The sequence below is a fragment of the Trichechus manatus genome, unplaced genomic scaffold, assembly GCF_000243295.1.
Source record: "Trichechus manatus latirostris isolate Lorelei unplaced genomic scaffold, TriManLat1.0 scaffold00123, whole genome shotgun sequence".
Lineage (NCBI taxonomy): Eukaryota > Metazoa > Chordata > Mammalia > Sirenia > Trichechidae > Trichechus > Trichechus manatus.
The window spans coordinates 3,326,699-3,344,272 of NW_004444059.1; the positions used below are offsets into that span (position 1 = coordinate 3,326,699).

The following is a 17,574-nucleotide window of genomic DNA, read 5'->3' on the forward strand; positions in this document are numbered from 1 at the left end:
TACCATTTTCAAATATCCAGTCCAGTGGTGGTGATCATTCTCACAATGTTGTGCAACCATCACCAACCATCACCCAAACAGAAACTCCATTAAGCATTAAATCCCTCCTCATTCCTCCCTCCTCCCAGCCCCTGACAGCCACTAATCTACTTCTGTCTCTATGTATTTGCCTATTCTAGATATTTCATATAAGTAAAATCATATAATATTGGTCCTTTTGTGTCTGGCTTATTTCACTTAGCATAACGTTTGCAAGATTTATACATATCATTGCAAGTATTAGAACTTCATTTCTGTTTATGGCGGAATCCAGACTACAGAAGTGAGAATGTAATTATTTCCTCTTAACCATTTAAGCCACTTTAGTTTGGTTTTCCTGCTAATTGCAGCATAAAATATTCAAAGTGATTCCTGTGCTAAGCACAGTACAGAGTTTGTTGTTGAAACAACTTCTAATTACCCCATGTAAAATCCAAATGTAAATGATTTATGCTTTTTAAAGGAAGGTGTGAAGTCTCTGAAATGTTTTCACTAAAATAAAAATATTCTCTCCTTTGCTTACAGGAGTCCGTTTATTCCTCTATTATGTTTTTGATGTTTGTGGCCATATCACTTCTACTTTTCTCTACCCCTAAGAATTGTGTTTAATAATAGTCTTTAGATCAGCTCCTGGCAAAGTGTTGCTTTAGGAATTCAATATGATTTAGATATAAATTTTTTTTTCTCTCAAAGAAAAAGGATTTAAAAAATTGCCTTTTTTTGGTGAATAAGGCCTGACAAGGGATGTGACAGAACTCACAAATGTTTTTCCAATTAATAAAAATGTGATTCCAAAGCTGAGCTTTGAATTTTGGTGGAATCTAAATTCAGTAATATGTACAAATGCAGACTCAAACAACCTCAAAGCATGGCTTATAAAAACCAACATCACAGTATATCAATCCATGAGTTCAAGGATTGCCAAAATTAATGATGGTTTTTTTTCTCCTGATTTATGAGCGTTACCCTGGGACCTGTGTTTCTGTCTAAAGCAAGTGCAGAACTTATTAATAATGTAAGCTGCTCTAGGGCCCTTCACCATGGCAGTAAAGCTCTTGTCTAAAACCTGACTGTTTCCTTTATATTTTAATGGATTAGATCTGTTTAACTTACTTTATATAGTGCTCAATCCAGCTCCACTGGCATATGGATGCTTAATGAATATTTGATGATGGTGACTATGACTGCACAGAAGACATCTCAGTGTCCACAGGAAAATGATAAAATACTCTAAGCTATTTTACTCTAGTGGTAAAACTGTATAATAATGATAAAACTGAATAATGACAGAATAAGAGCCATGCCTTTTTACATACAGTGCATTGTTTTTAAAAAATTCCAAATAAACCTGAAAGGTATAAGAATTGACACTTATTATCAATGTGTCCAAAATTTATATGACATTTATATATGCTATTTTATTTAATCTTAACCATAATCCTATGGACTAGGTACTGGGATTATCACCTTCCTGAATCCAAGATGTCACTGATTGTAAGGCGAGCCATTATTTTATGTACCAATAAGAAAAAATAGCGATGAAATTATGGTAAGATGCACCCCAATTTGAGAGATGTAAAAATGGAAAAAAATAAGCATGGAAAAAAATAATAAGACTATGATATTGAGAAGAAAATTTGCCCAAGTCACATAGCCACTTAGAGTAGCTATGGCAAAGATAAGATAGCTTATCAAAAAACTCGTGCTCCTCTTCCAAAGTGTGGACTTCCTGCTGGAAGTGGCTGCCAGCCAGAAACTACATTTTCTACCTTCCTGAGTTCTGGCCAACAGAATGTGAGCACAACTAATGTAGTCACCAACAGGCCAAAGTGGTAAAGAAGCCCATGTACTTTCTCAATCCTTCTACTCATCACATCTATCATCTATGCTGATGCCCAGCACGACCTTGGCAATTACATATTGAATACTGAAGCAGAGTCGCTGGGTTCCTGAGTGACTGCAAGGAGTAGAGCCCAACCCCTCAATCTTATGCCAAACAGGGATGCCACATTTGACTATGACATGGGCAAAAAATAAACTTTTATTGTATTAATCTACTGTATGTTGGGGGTTTGTTTGTTACAGCAACTAGAATTACTCCAACTAAGACAGTGGTAGAGTTAGGATCTGAATCTCATGTTCCAAAGCCTGGGCTCATTCTGTTGTACCACGCAAATATAAAACTCCAAATTTAACCCCATTCAAAACAAACAAAAACAAAACAGCAATGGTTGCTTCTATTTTAAAAAGGTTTCATCAGTTGGTTTGGGCAGAAATCAGTAGATTTAAGATGGGTATATTTCAAGGAGAAAGCTGAGAGAGGAACAATTAAACTTGGTGGCACAGTGGTTAAGAGCTCAGCTGCTCACAAAAAGGTCAGCAGTTTGAATCCACCAGCTACTCCTTGGGAACGCTACAGGACAGTTCTACTTTGTCCTACAGGGTCACCATGAGTCGGAACCAACTCAAAGGCAATATGTTCAACTTTTTTGGTATGTATAACAGCACATGTGAGGAAAAGTGACACTTCCATGTATGATCTCTTTTCCTGTCCTGTTTTAGTTTAATGAAGGTTGAGTTCAGGTAAAGATGGTCTAGGTAGCTGGTATAACTCGGGTCTATAGCTTTAATATTTAGATTTACAGATGGCCTTGTTACCTGAAAGAGCCTGAAGCAAAAGAAAAGGGAGGATGGAGCAGCTTGATAGGCAAGGAAAAGAAGGTGGCAGAAAAACTGAGAGGTAAGGGGCACAGTTTCTAGATTCAATACATGACCAGAGTTTGAACCCTGGCTCCACTACTTTCTAGGTTAAAGTTCATGACCTTAGGCAATCATTTAACCTCTCTAAGTGTCAACTCTGTCATTCATAAAATGGTAAGGTAATAGAACTTGGGTGGTACAAATTGTTAACTCGGCTGCTAAACCAAAGGTTGGAGGTTCGAGTCCATCCAGAGGCACCTTGGGAGAAAGGCACGGAGATCTACTTTCGAACAATCAGCCATTAAAATGCTATGGAGCATGGTTCTCCTCTGACACATATGGGGTCGCCATGAGTTGGAATTGACTAATGGTAACTGGTTTTTAATAGGACCTACCTCACAGAGTTGTTTTGAGAATTAAATGAGAAAACCCACGCAAAATACCTGAGCGAGAGCACTCACTGAATGCTAGTTATTATAATTTTTGTTGGCACTGTTGATCATTAGCTTCCTTTCTCACTCAGTTGCTAACAGCTAGGTGTGCTTTTAATGTAAATCTCTTCTACCCCAAACAAAGTATAATTTCATAAAGGAAAGACTGCCTTCAGGGTGAAAACAACTGAGGCTAAGATGCCTAAGAAGGTTTCTGCTTCAAATTAAAAAACTTTTTGTTTTTTGGTTAACATGCGTTGAGGGAACGATGAGCAGAGAAAACTGTGAAAATATGTTTGGTATAAGACATTTCAAATACCAGCATTCATTTGATTGCTTACATAAAAACAGCACGTTTCCCCCCTCCGCCCCATTTCACAATATTTTAAGGAATAAAAAGAAAATAGCTCAAAAAGCTTACCCTTTGTTTTTCATTTGAACCCTTTTTATTGTTCTCTTTTCTGCTTTCATCTTCATACACTAGAACAAAGTCGATTTTTCGCTGGCCATCATTAAAAAAGAGGGAGTCAGGTTTACCATTAAATTCTTCCTGTATGGAATAAAAAAATAAACTGTAATATCAAGTTGTTTGAAAAAAATGTTGATATAGAAGTGCTTATATCCTAGGTTCACTGGTATGTTCATAGAGAAAGAAAAAATAGCCATTACTAGTTACTAAACCAAGTAGTCAGGGTCACCATGACCTTACAAGCACAGTCTTGGTGAAAGGAAGTCCTTGAGCTGAACAGTGCAGCACATTTCTACAACTGCATGGGAATATATTAGAATTGTGTATGGAGCAGAATCATCCCAGAATTAGTCCTACCTCAAACAGCAAAAGGAGTACATCAAGACATGATACAGTAAACAGAGGTGTCTATCTGAAGGACTGAAGTTTATTGAACAAGAATAAAAATATCAGACAAAGATTCACTATGAAAATGCCAGTCCCTGGCCACAGTAACTATGATTCTAGATATCCTGTCAATAATAACTCTGTGTCATTTTAATTTTTGAGGACATACAGAAGAAAGGGGTTAAAATGGGCAGTATTTCCGGATCAATGTCTCTCTCAGATACTCACAGAAGAATTTGACATAGGTAGATCAGTATATGATCTCTTCAACTAGTATTATCCAAGTATGTAAAACAGATAGAGCCCTGAAGCATTCACTTATGAGAAACAGCATATATGAGGTAACCTCTCTATGCTTTCATGATTAGAAATCTATTTTCAGACAACTTCTAAGTTAAAATATTCTTATTTTCCAATCCTACCTACCTACCTGGAGAAAGGGAGAATAGAGCGTATTTTCCTGAAAAGAAGAAGGTGGCTCCTGGGCAGTTTCCAAAATTATATGTGAGATGGCCAATATTCTTACCAAAGAAAAAACTTAAAGAAAAGCTCCCCAATGTTTTCTAAGCTAATGGGTCAATGCAGACGATCAAAATGAGAAAGCATAAGATTACAAGGACCGAGAACTTTTCTGGTCTACTCTGTTCACACTCACTCAGTGGTTTTTGTCAGGGTCAAAAACACGAGTCATTTGGGGTCTTAAAAACTTGCAAGTAGCCATCTAAGATACAACTATTGGTCTCTACTCTTATGGAGCAAAAGAGAAAGGACACCAAAGACTCAAAGAAGAAACTTGTCTACAAGATTAATAGTCTGCAGGAACCACGGCCTCATTTACTTCGAGACCAGAATTAACTAGATGGTGTCCCACCACCACTACCAACCATCCTGATCAGGGCCACGATAGATGGACCCTGATAGAATGGGAGAAAAATATGGAACAGAACCTCAAATTCTTAAAAAATCCGGACTTACTGGACCGATTGAGACTGAAGGACTCCTGAGACTTCTGCCCTGAGATACTCTTTAAACCTTGAACCCAAACTAGCACCTGAGGTCATCTTTTAGCTAAATAACAGATTGGCTCTCAAAATAAACAATATCACCCATGAGTACCCTGCTCCTTTAAAAAATCATCTATATGAGACCAAACAGTCAACAATTACTTTAAAACAAAGATGAGAAGGTAAGGGGGCAGGCAGGGAAACTAAATTAATGGAAACAGAACAGCCAGAACAGAAATGATGAGACTGTTAATGCACTGTGAAAAATGTAACCAATGCCACTAAACAATTTGTGTAGAAATTGTTGAAGGGGAACCTAAACTGCTGTGTAAACCTTCACTGAAAACACAATAAAGTATTATTAAAAAACAAAACAACAAAAAATCAGCCAGACAAAGGATTAAGGGATATTAAAAATCTTCTCCTAGTTACTGATGTTCCCCCAGAGCCAGAGCATTACGGCCTAGGCACCAAACAGAACATCCGGAGGAGAAACAAATATCACAATTACAGCTGATGTGATGACATTCATATTGCACGAATGTTTGCTTTGCTACACAATTTTTGAAGGTAGCATCTCACCATGGTTCAACGCACAGTCTCTGCAGCCAGACTGCCTGGGTTCAACTCCTAAGTACACGCTAGGTGACTGTGTGATCTCGAGCAACTTATCCACCCTCTTGAAGCCTTAGTTTTTCCCAGTTATAAAATGCTAATAATAATACCCACTTCATAGGTTTGTTGTAGCATTTAAGGAAATAACTCATGTACAGAGCTAGCAAAGTGCCAAGAATGTGTTATACATGTACATAGTGAATATTTAGGAGTCTCTGAGTGGCACAAACGGTTAAGTCCTTGGCTACTGAAGGTTGGTGGCTCGAACCCACCCAGAGGTGCCTCGAATCCACCCAGAGGTGCCTTGGAAGAAAGACATGGTGATCTACTTCTGAAAGACCAAACCAAAAACCTGTTGCCACCAAGTCAATTCCGACTCACAGGGACACTGTGGAGCAGTACTACTCTGCATACATGGGATTGCCATAAGTTGGAATCAACTGGATGGCAACTTTTTTTTTTTTTTTAGTGAATATATAAAAACATGGAAGGGAGGTATATTCCAACTCCAAGAGAATGTTTTCTCCTGGGAGACAGGATGAAGAATGGGATTATGGAGGTATGGGGGCTTTCACTCCACCTGTAACATTTCTTAAAAGTTAGAAAGCTCTGAGGTGAATGTGGCAAAATAATAAGATTAATTAAAATCTGGATGGTGGGTACAGGGACCTTCATTACATTATTTTCTATACTCTTTCTTCTGTGTGCTTAAATGTTTTATTTTATATCAGAGGGGGAAAAAGACTTCCCATAGCTCTGGGAGCATTTTCTTAATAATGTTATTTATACACACACTTTTTTAATAAGTGAGTTGGACAGTATATGCACCACAGAAGAGTCAGTTTGCTGCCTACATACAAAACCCCTTTCTTTCAAAAAGACAAGAGCTTTTTGTTATTTTCTTCGCTCTGCGAGTATCCTGATATCCAAAATTTAACTTGGACTCTAACTTCTTGATCATTAGTAGTTCTGGTCTAATCTGCTACATCATGAGCCACAAGACTTCTCAAGATGCTGATCCTGGGGGTCTGGTGTGAAATCCCTGAAGCAAATGCTTCCAGTTGAGTTCTGGCACTGTCTTCCATAACAAGAATAAAGTTTGGTTTGTGCTTCACCTCTCAACAGATCCAAGCTTCCTTAGTTCAAGCAGCACATTCTCAGAGCCTGGGCGACCATGGCTGGAATATGAGCTCCGCTTCCTCCCTCCTTGACTGAATGCACTTGAGTACCTGGACTAGCGAGAACATGAGAAAGATCTAAGAGTCTTTGCCGAACTATAATTATTGGCCAGGCTGTTTTCACCATGATTTGTAATGTCCAAGCCATGTTTTCTTTTCATGTGTATGGTCCCCTATTCATAGTGTCCCCCTGAGTAACTGCTGATGAAAGTCTCATCCTCCCTATGTCTAATTTTCTAACCTTTTAATCATTTTTCATTAGTTTTCTCTGGACTTTGCCACTGTATAGAAGGTATCATTTCATAACCTTAAATGCCAGGAGATGCTTCGATATACACAAAAGCTACATAGTAGCTGGTGCTGTCCCCAAATCCACAAGCGATGCCTTCTCACACTTAACAAGTAAAACATAAAACAAAACAGTGATCCTTTAATTTACAGCTTAAAAGTCTTACAGCTTAAAAATAAAGAAACACTGGTAGAACACTGACCTAATACAGTTTAAAGCCATCTCTACTGCCATTTGGATTTAGATAGAATTGATTTAACTTGCTCTCAGGAAAGACTGCAGTTTGTGTTCTCACATGGCTTGTTGGGATGCTTACACTAATCTTGTCATTGTTTAAGAATTAGACTGATTTTTAACTGGTAAGCAATATTTTTAATTTTTTCATTAAAACCTGACGGGGAGATTGCATTTTACAGTCATTTGGTAGAACCATTTGTATGTCAACATGATTGTAGCAAACTTCTGTTCATTAAGTGTGATTACGTCTCCTCTGCATTCAGCATCAATCAGTGCACCACCCAACTTTACCACCACCATGCCTCCTTCTCTTCACACTTTTGGGAAGATTTTTTTTTTTGCTAATTGTATGAAAACTGATATTTGCTATTCATTTCCTCTTTTGCACCATGGAGCCTGTGGAGGTTTATGGTAAGCATCTGAAGCTCCTTGCATTTAGCAGGTTATTCCACATGCAGAAGGAATGCTGCTGATGTAACCTATTTCAACAGGTAGTCATTGTAGTACTACTTAACCAGAGATTCTAACCACAAATACTGTGACTCTATCTTGAGACTTTTCTCATCCAGGGTGCTGAGAGGCCAGGAAAACAAAGACACATCAATGTCTGCTACATCAATGTCCGCTGATGCCACTACCCAATTTTATTATTTGTAATTTCAGTTATTTAAAAACCAATCAACCTTCTTCAGCATGAGGCCAATGGTGCTTCAGTGGTAGAATTCTCACCTTTCCATGCAGGAGACCCAGTTTCCATTCCCAGCCAATGCACCTCATACATTGCCACCACCTGTCTGTCAGAGGATGCTTGTGTGTTGCTATGATGCTGAACAGGTTTCAACAGAGCTTCCAGACTAAGACTAGGAAGAAAGGCCTAGCAATCTACTTCCAAACGTCAACCATTGAAAACGCTATGAACTGCAATGGTCTGATCCTCAACCCATCATGGGGATGGCATGGGACAGGGGAGGACTTCGTTCTGTTGTGCATGCACTTGCCATGGGTAAGAAGCACACACCACAGCTGCAAACAACAACAAAACTTTAAGAGTATTTTAAAATGCTAATAAGCCCTGATTTTTTAGTTCCAGCCACATTCCTTTTCACCTCCCCTTTAATTTCTTCTCCTTTCAGTGAGGATTTTACTATTGCTGACAACTAGGGCAGTTGCTAGAGGAAAATTTTGTACGGATGAAAAAGTGAGTAACTTCTCAGAATGGAGATGGGGAGGTGGGAGGGAGTGGAATACACTCACAAAAACCTGATAATCATTGCAGATGTCTGAAAAGTGTATAAAAGCAACTTGTTCTCTGTAGCCCACATTCTGCTGCCTTTGGTGGAGTCCAGCGGGAGCTCGTTGGAGTTCTGTTCTGAAGAATGAGGGCTGGAATGAGAACCACATCTGTACACAGCTCCAGGCACTCTTCCTGCGCGGCCATTTCCCAGCTGCACAGGCTGGCAACCTGCTCCCAGATTATCTGGCTTGCAGACACGTCTTTCATGTGTGATGGAAGACCATGGCCCTTTGTCTGAAGGAAACCCCACTGATTTGGCAATAGTTGTTTGTATGAAATAACTAGGTCAAACTCTGATATGGTATCATTAGAATGCAACACCAGGGAAAAGATGGCCAATTTTCCACTGCTATGAAATCCAGGTTTCCCATCTCTTGGCAGGAGGCATTCTATTAGGCAACTGGGGGAAAAAGGAGAAACTCAACACTGAGTTGGAAAAACTATGTAGCAAGCAAGACAACTGGCCTAGATAGAGCCTAAGTTATGAACAAAAATGTGTGGCTGTTTAAAAAACAACAACAAAAAAGGCTGGATTTTTCGATTTTCAGTAATAACTTCCATGATAGTCCTAATTCATCCAACAGGCCATTGAAATGACAGAAAACTAGAAAAAATTACTCCTTTCCTAATCTTTTGCTTTGTGTAGCAAAAGTAAAACTTTAACAATCTCTCAGAATAAACAGTGATAATCTTAAGTGACTAGTTATTCAGAGACGGATAATTCAGGTCCTGATTTCTGCCTTCTCTCAATGTCGACTCAAATTTGATCTTTAGTTTTTTCAAATGCCAACAAGATGAAATATAAGAAAACCTAAAATTCAATTTTTCCTGTTTAGCAGCTTAAGTTTAAAAACTCTTGAAGAGAAGGTTTAAGATTTATCAGGTAAAGTCACTTTAGCGATCAGAGCTATGTACGGTCACTGACTTTCCCTTTGGGAAATTTACTCTTTTTTTGTGTGTGCTTTAGGTGAAAGTTTACAGCTCAGGTTAACTTCTCATACAAAAATTTATACACATTTTGTTATGTGACACTAGTTGCAATCCCTACAATGTGACAGCACACTCCCCCTTTCCACCCCGGGTTTCTTGTGTCCATTCAACCAGTTCCTGTCCATTCCTGCCTTCTCACCCTGCCTCCAGACAGGAGCTGCCCATTTGGTCTCATGTATCTGGTTGAACAAAGAAGCACACTCTTCACGAGTATTATTTTATGTTTCACAGTCCAGTCTAAGCTTTGTCTGAAGAGTGGGCTTCGGGAATGGTTTTAGTTCTGGGTTAAAAGAGTGTCTGGGGGGCCAGAGTTTTGGGCATTCCCCCAGTCTCTGTCAGACCATTGAGTCTAGTCTTTTTACCTGAATTTGAGTTCTGCTCTGTACTCTTCTCCCACTCTGTCTGGGATTCTCTGTTGTGTTCCCTGTCAGGGTAGTCACTGGTGGTAGCCAGGCACCATCTAGTTCTTCTGGTCTCAGGCTGATGAAGTCTCTGGTTTATGTGGTCCTTTTGTTTCTTGGGCTAATATTTTCCTTGTGTCTTTGGTGTTCTTCATTCTCCTTTGCTCCAGGCAGGTTGGGACCAACTGACGCATCTTAGATGGCTGCTCGCTAGCTTTTCAGGCTCCAGAAACCACTCACCAAAGTGGGATGCAGAACATTCTCTCAATAAACTTTATTATGCCAATTGACCTAGATGTCCCCCAAAACTATGGTCCCTAGGCCTCAGCCCCAGCTACTCTGTCCCTCAAAGTGTTTGGCTGTATTCAGGAAACTTCTTAGCTTTTGCTTTGGTCCAGTTATAGTGACTTCCCCTGTAGTGTGTGCTCTCCTTCCCTTAACCTAAGATGATTCTTGTCTACTATCTAGTTAGTGAATTCCCCTCTCCATCCCTCCCCACCCTCGTAACCATCAAAGAATGCTTTCTTCTGTGTTTAAACCTTTTTGAGTTCTTATAAATAGTGGTCTCCTACAATATTTGTCCTTTTGAGACTAATTTCACTCAGCATAATGTCCTCCAGATTCATCACTGTTCTTCATCGTTGCGTAGTATTCCATTGTATGTATGTACCATAATTTGTTTATCCATTCGTCTGCTGATGGGCACCTAGGTTGTTTCTACCTTTTTGCTATTGTGAACAGTGCTGCAATGAACATGGGTGTACATATATCTATTCGTGTGACGGCTCTTATTTCTCAGAAATTTATTAACTCTTAAGTTCGAAGGGTAACTTATTAATTTTTACCCTGAGTTGTTGTTAGTTGCCATCGATTTGATTCCGACTCACAGTGACTCCATGTGTGTAGAGCAGGACCGCTCTGTAGGGTTTTCAAGGCTGTGATCTTTTGGAAGCAGATCGCCAGGCCTATCTTCTGAGGTGCCTCTGGGTGGGTCTGAACTGCCAACCTTTTGGCTAGTCCTTGAGCACTTAACTAGGCTAATGTCTTCAATGCCAAGGCAATAAACAGAATCTCTAGTTGGTAACACTTCTTTCTTCCTGGAAAAAACATGCCAAGCAAATTTCCAATTACAGTTTACAACCTTACGCCTGTTTTCACCCAATGCCTTCTCTGGTCCTACAGACACAAGATCCCATGAATCTAGCAGTCATTTAATTGCTTGTGGCAACCTGACCTAATATTATACTAAAAGTTAAAGGCTTCAGTAGGCAAAAGGACTACCTATGGTCATTTGTTGTCTTAGTCATCTAGGGATACTACAACAGAAATACCACAAGTGGCCGGCATTAACAAAGAGAAATTTGTTTTCTCACAGTCTAGTAGGCTAGAAGTCCAAATTCAGGGCATCACCTCCAGGGGTAGGCTTCTCTGTCGGCTCTGGAGGAAGGTCCTTGTCATCAATCTTCCCCTGGACTAGGAGTTTCTCTGCGCAAGAACCCTGGGTCCTTGGGTCCAAAGGGCGCTCTCTGCTCTGGGTACTGCTTTCTTGGTGGTATGAGGTTCCTAACTCTCTGCTTGCTTCCCTTTCCTTTTATCTCTTGTAAGATAAAAGGTGGTGCAAGCCACACCCTAGGGGAACTCCTTTTACATTGGATCAGGGATGTGACCTTAGTAAAGGTGTTATACAATCCCACCCTAATCCTCTTTAACATAAAATTACAATCACAAAATGGAAGACAACCACTGGGAATCATGACCCAGCCAAATTGAAACATACATTTTTTGGGGGACATAATTCAATCCATGACACTTGTCATTATATCAAAATAAACCAAAACAACACTGTCAACCACTGTAGAACAGTAACTGACCGCCTCCATCTTTGGCTGTTTGGCTTTGATATTTCACATGTGGGATGAAGAGGGACATGCTTTATATGAGCAAGTGGAGATCTGAGAAATAGGAGCTTGGCTGAGTAATATAGGAGAGAGAGAATAAGAAAGGAGGCCATCCACCGGACTGAGTCCAGTACAGCTAGATGGTGCCTGGCTACCACCACTGACTGCTCTGACCAGGATCACAACAGAGGGTTCTGGACAGAGCTGGAGAAGGATGTAGAACAAAATTCTAACTCACAAAAAAAAGACCAGATATACTGGCCTAAAGGAGACTGGAGAAACCCTGAAGAGTATGGCCCCCAGACACCCTTTTAGCTCAGTGGTGAAGTCATCTCTGAGGTTCACCGTTCAGCCTGGGAGCAGAAGCCCCATAAAACCAAATGGGACTAATGAGGTACAGCAGTCCAGGGACAAGGGCCAGAAGGCAGAAGGGGACAAGGAAGCTGGTGATAGGGAACCCAAGGTTGAGTAAGGATAGTGTTAATGTGTTGTGAGGTTGTTAACCATTGTCATAGGGCAACATGTGTACTAACTGCTAAATAAGAAACTATTGTGTTCTGTAAGCCTTCATCTAAAGTGAGAATAACAGCACAATTGGAAGAGCGTAGTCAATGTCACTGAACTGTGCATGTAGAGATTTTTGAAATGGTGCATCTTTGGCTATGTATATTTTCACCAAAAAAAAAGGTCGAGAAGGGAGAGGGTTGACTTGTTGTGGGGTTGTTGACCAATGTCATAAAACAATACCTGTACAAAAAAAAGAAAGGAGGCCAGATGTGATTTACCCAAGTGAGGTCTTCCAGGTCTCCCTGCTGATTTAGAAAAAAATATTGGAATCATTTATTACCTCTCCTGTAGCATAGAGAATGTGACCTAGCTGGAGCTGGGCTTACAAGAACACATCAACTGGGCCCTGAGGTATAAAGACAATAGCTAAGATAACCTTGGAAAATATCTTTTAGGGAACCTTTCACATAAACTATTCAAACAGAACACAAAAGACTTTTCACTCTTATCTTTTTCTATCAGCATTTAGTGAATAGAAAATTTGTTGGACCAATGAAGACCCTCCGGACTGTCATTACTGAAAACTGTACCAATGATTGTTAAGAAAAACAATTCAAAATGTAGGATCACATTTTCTAGCCCATCTGTGAAAAGGTGAAGATTTCAATGGTTTTGTCCATTTGTAATGTTAATATATACTGATGACTCTGTAATGATCTTTGGACTCAGGCAGACATGGCTGTGGCAGCATGCTTGTCCGTTTTCCCATTCTTGCCTATTCTGTAATATTCTTTGGACTCGGGCAGACATGGCTCTACCAGCACCTTTGTCCGTTTTCCTACTTTTGTCTGTTCTGTGATATTTCCTTGGACTAGGGCAGACATGGCTCTGGCAGCATGCTTGTCTGTTTTCCACTTTTGCCTTTCTGAATATATGTCAAATAAAACTTTATTTCTGCTTTATTAAACTTTGTGGTATTTTTACCCTACAACATTCCTCTCATCTGGCTTCTCCCCTTTTACTCGTGGGCAGCTCTTTCAACGAAAGAGTCCCAAACGGCAGGACTCTCCATACCCAAATCAGGACAAAAATGCAAGCAGCAACACTGCTCTGCCCAATGCTTTCAAGCTAGAGTCATGAGTTTGAGAATTTTTTGTTTGTTTGTTTTTTGCTACTGGCTAGGAAGTACATGTGGGTACCAGTCCTGTCCTTGGAACCAGTTAAGACCCCCTAGTACTGTAGGGCAAGTGGTTGAGAATGTCCTAGTGGACAGCAAGAGGAGTCCAAAGATGAGCATTTTCCAGTAACCACTTGGTAGGACATTTTCTCATAAGTATCAGTTTATTTTATCTAAATGAAGAAAAAAGAAAAGGAAGGGTGAGTAATGGGAATATTCATTCAGTAGCAATCTCTGAACGAAGGAATACATTGGACTTCTCCTTGAATGAGATGTTTCAGTCATATGAAGGGGGAGATACATGATGGTGGGGTCTGCCTTCTGGGTGGAGAAAAAAGGTGGCTGGGGTAAGACAGAGCCTGGGGAAACAGCTGCCTGAGTCTAATTACTCTGTGGCATTTCAGTTGGTTATAGCTGAGCAGACCACCTTACTAAGCACCCTCCTGGAGCTCCCACAGGGACTTTAAAAGCACTTGTTGGACATTTGTCCAACAATATTTCTCAAGTGTCTACAAAAAAAAAATAACTCAAACCCACTGCCATCGAGTTGATTTGAACTCATAGCACCCTACAGGACAGAGTAGAACTGCCCCACAGGGTTTCCAAGGAGCAACTGATGGATTCAAACTGCCGACCTTTTGGTTAGCAGCCGAGCTCTTAACCACTGTGCCACCAGGGGGCTCCAAAAGGGATCCTCAAACAACCCTGCAAAACTAGGACTGAAAGTCCCATTTTCACAATAAAGGAATCTAGTCCCATAATTAAAATGCTGAATTTAAATTATCTGTCCCAAGATCTGGCTAAAAAAGCGGTCAGACTGGGATCTTTGTTAAACTCTTGTTTATGTTTAAGGGTGTTTGAAACGTGTCTTGAAGAGTAAGTGATATTGTCTGATTGTATCTCTAGAATTTCCAAACATCCTATGATGGTTAATTTTATGTGTCAATTTGGTGAGGCTATGGTGCCCAGTTGTTTGGTCAAAACTAGTCCAGATGTTGCTGTGAAGGTATTTTGTAGATGTGATTAATATTTACTAAATATTACCATGAGCTGACTTTAAGTAAATGAGATTACTCTAAATAATGTGGGTGGGCCTCATCGAATCAGTTGAAGGCATTAAGAGCAAAAACTGAGGCTTCCCAGAGAAGAAATTCTGCCTCAAGACTGTAACACAGAAATCCTGCCTGAGTTTCCAGCCCATCACCTGGCCTATAGATTTGGAACTCATGACTGTAATATCTATTCTTGCCAGCCTGCCGGCCTGCCCTACACATCTCAGACTTGCCAGCCCCCACAATCATATAAGCCAATTCCTTAAAATAAATTTATCTCTACACATATATATCCTGTTGGCTCTGTTTCTCCGGAGAACCTTGACTGATAGGCACACTCCGTTCCTGCCGGATATAGTTGTCATTTACTATGAGGATGGAGCCCATTCCAGGCTCATATGAGTAAACGGTGTTGACCTTTACACACAGCAGGTTGTAAAAAACATTTATTGTCTAACAATAATAGTTGAAGAATTATACTATGAAAAATAAGCAATATCAAAACAATCACATAATTAAGGAGCAACTGATGTGCACAAGCAGAAAAAACACCTCTCTGCAGTCTTTAAGACTAGCAAAATAGTTAATTCCAAGAACAGAAAGGAAAAAACAAATACATTTTAATCTTAATAGAGAACTAAAGTGAAAATATAGGATCTCCATTTTATAGTAAACCCTGAATCCATGTACATAGCAAATTCTAGGAAAACAAATTAAAGGTTTAGAAGTAAAAACCTTCATGTAAAAACCTTATTTCACAAAATATAGAACATACTGAAATGAAATTTATTTACATGTCATGGAGTTATGAATGAGATATATTCCTACCTATTTTCCCTGACTATAGCGGAGTTAGGAAGGCTCAAAACATAATAACGGGAGCTATTTTTCCTTTAAACAATTGTGCAAAAAACTGCAGAGATAGAAAAGACCAGGGCAAATTTTATTCCTCTTTTATTTAGATAATCTCCTCAGCCTATAATATACTTCATAGTGAGAAAACACAAACTGCAAAGAAAAAAAGTCAAGAATTGAGCCTCAAACACGCCAACAAATGAGCAGGTATAAAAGCCATAATGCTGAAGGTGGAAAGAACAGTACTGGGAGAAGCAGGGGTGGGCGGAAAGGAAGTGTCATATTTGTAACTAGGATAAGAGAAGTGTGTGGACACACTGTGGAACCACACAGGAAGTCTGTTCAATGAATGATGTCTGTTGGGGGACAGTGGGGGAGGTGAGTGAGCATGTTTTTGGCTGGACCAGGCTTTTAGAAATGTGTTGACAGGAAAGAAGCCTGGTGGAAAAGGGGCTCACTGAAGAAGGAGGGTATATCCCGAACTGAGGACTCCAAGTCTGTTTTACAGTCAAGTCTGTCAGCATGTTCTAAGAATGTGGTGGTGACTTCATGACGATCAAGGTATACTCAGAAGTGACCCAGAATGATTTCTGTACAAATCACACTGTCTCCTTCCCCACTATTAACCACCCTGTAAACTTCTAAAGGTCAGTGGCCAGGCCTTATTCACCTGTGAATTCTCTGCTGAGCCTTTCCATGTAGCAGGAGCTCAGTTTATTTTTTTCTTAGAACAAAAAATGGCTCTGTATTTTTTCTGATTATAAAAGTAATATGTACTCATTGCAAAAAAAAAAAAAAAAAATCTTAAAATACTGAAAAGTATAAAGGAAAAAATAAAACTCACGTGTAATCCCATCTCCCAGAGACAAGCTGAGCCCATTAATATTTTGGAGTATCCTTTCAGGTGTTCATACACACGCACATACCAAAGTGCATCATGTTTAATAGCCGTAATATAATTTAAACAGTCCTCCACTGATGAACACATAAGTTGTTTCCAATTTTCTGCTTTTATAAACACTGCTGCAGTGAGCATCCTTGTACATATCTATTTGTGCACATGTCCAATTGCTATTTCCTAAGGCTAAATTCTAGAGGCAGATTTTAAGTAGAGTGACCCTTTTAAAAGCTTTGGATACACAGGTTGCTAAACTGTCATCCAAAATAGCTCTAACAATTAACACTCACCAGCAGAGTATGAGAGCATGAAAGTGCCTGGTTCTACCCTGACTTGACTTCAGTCTGTCTCGCATTTCCCAGTATGACAGTCGATATATCCATATGTTTTTCTTATTTGCACTTTCACCTAACCTTCTTATGTGTACTGCCCAACTGAATTACTTATTTTGGAAAGTGCCTGTTAATAACCTTGACCCAAACGAACTATCATTATTTAATCCCTTTGCAGTAGGTTCTTTTGGGTTGTACTGATGAGACTCTGCAAACCCTGGTGGTGTAGTGGTTACGTGTTCAGCTGCTAACCAAAAGGCTGGCAATTCAAATCCACCAGGTGCTTCTTTGAAACCCTATGGGGCAGTTCCACTCTGTCCTATAAGGTTGCTATGAGTTGGAACCAACTCGACGGCAAAGGGTTTGATTTTTTTTTGGATGAGACGCTAAAGATCACAAAGGCAATGGGGCAAGTGGGTGAAGGGTGATATAGGCTGATAGAATTCAATGTTCTTCGGTCTTGGACTCCTGGCTGCTAAATGGGAGACAGCAGCAAACACCTTGAAAGGTAAGCACTCGATGTGGAGGTAAGGGATGGGGTGAGTCCTATTCAACCCTGAATGATGGGTGCACTAAGCAATCTAAATGCACTCTAAGTAGAAATGGAGGTGATTTATAACTACTGTGGACCCTAGTATCCATTGGAACGCACACAATGTGCTGCTGGATGAGACATTATCTGAAGGGACAGCTGCTGCTGGGAGTACAGGGAGTCCCAAATGCTCTTGCGTTGTGTCCTTTAAGGAAAGAGAGGGAATAGTGTCTACAGTGACCTTTGTACGATTAATTTTTACAAAATAAGTCTCAAAAAGAAAAGGAAG

At 39.9% G+C, this 17,574-nt stretch overlaps 1 protein-coding gene across 5 annotated transcripts in view; it reads right to left on the reverse strand.

The window, feature by feature from the left end:
* Positions 1–17,574, reverse strand: part of ANO6 (anoctamin 6) — a 227,349-nt gene that overhangs the window by 88,153 nt on the left and 121,622 nt on the right. For 3 of the 5 annotated variants that reach the window (XR_002825336.1, XM_023738840.1, XM_023738841.1), the window contains one exon: positions 3,592–3,720. Coding sequence is in view for 2 of the 5 variants with exons in the window: in XM_023738840.1 (XP_023594608.1) it covers positions 3,592–3,720 (129 nt within the window). In the remaining 3 variants the exon portion in view is untranslated. Of the gene's footprint in view, positions 1–3,591; positions 3,721–6,760; positions 7,762–17,574 lie in introns of those variants that run through there. The other 2 variants (XM_023738842.1, XM_023738843.1) reach the window with 1 other exon arrangement.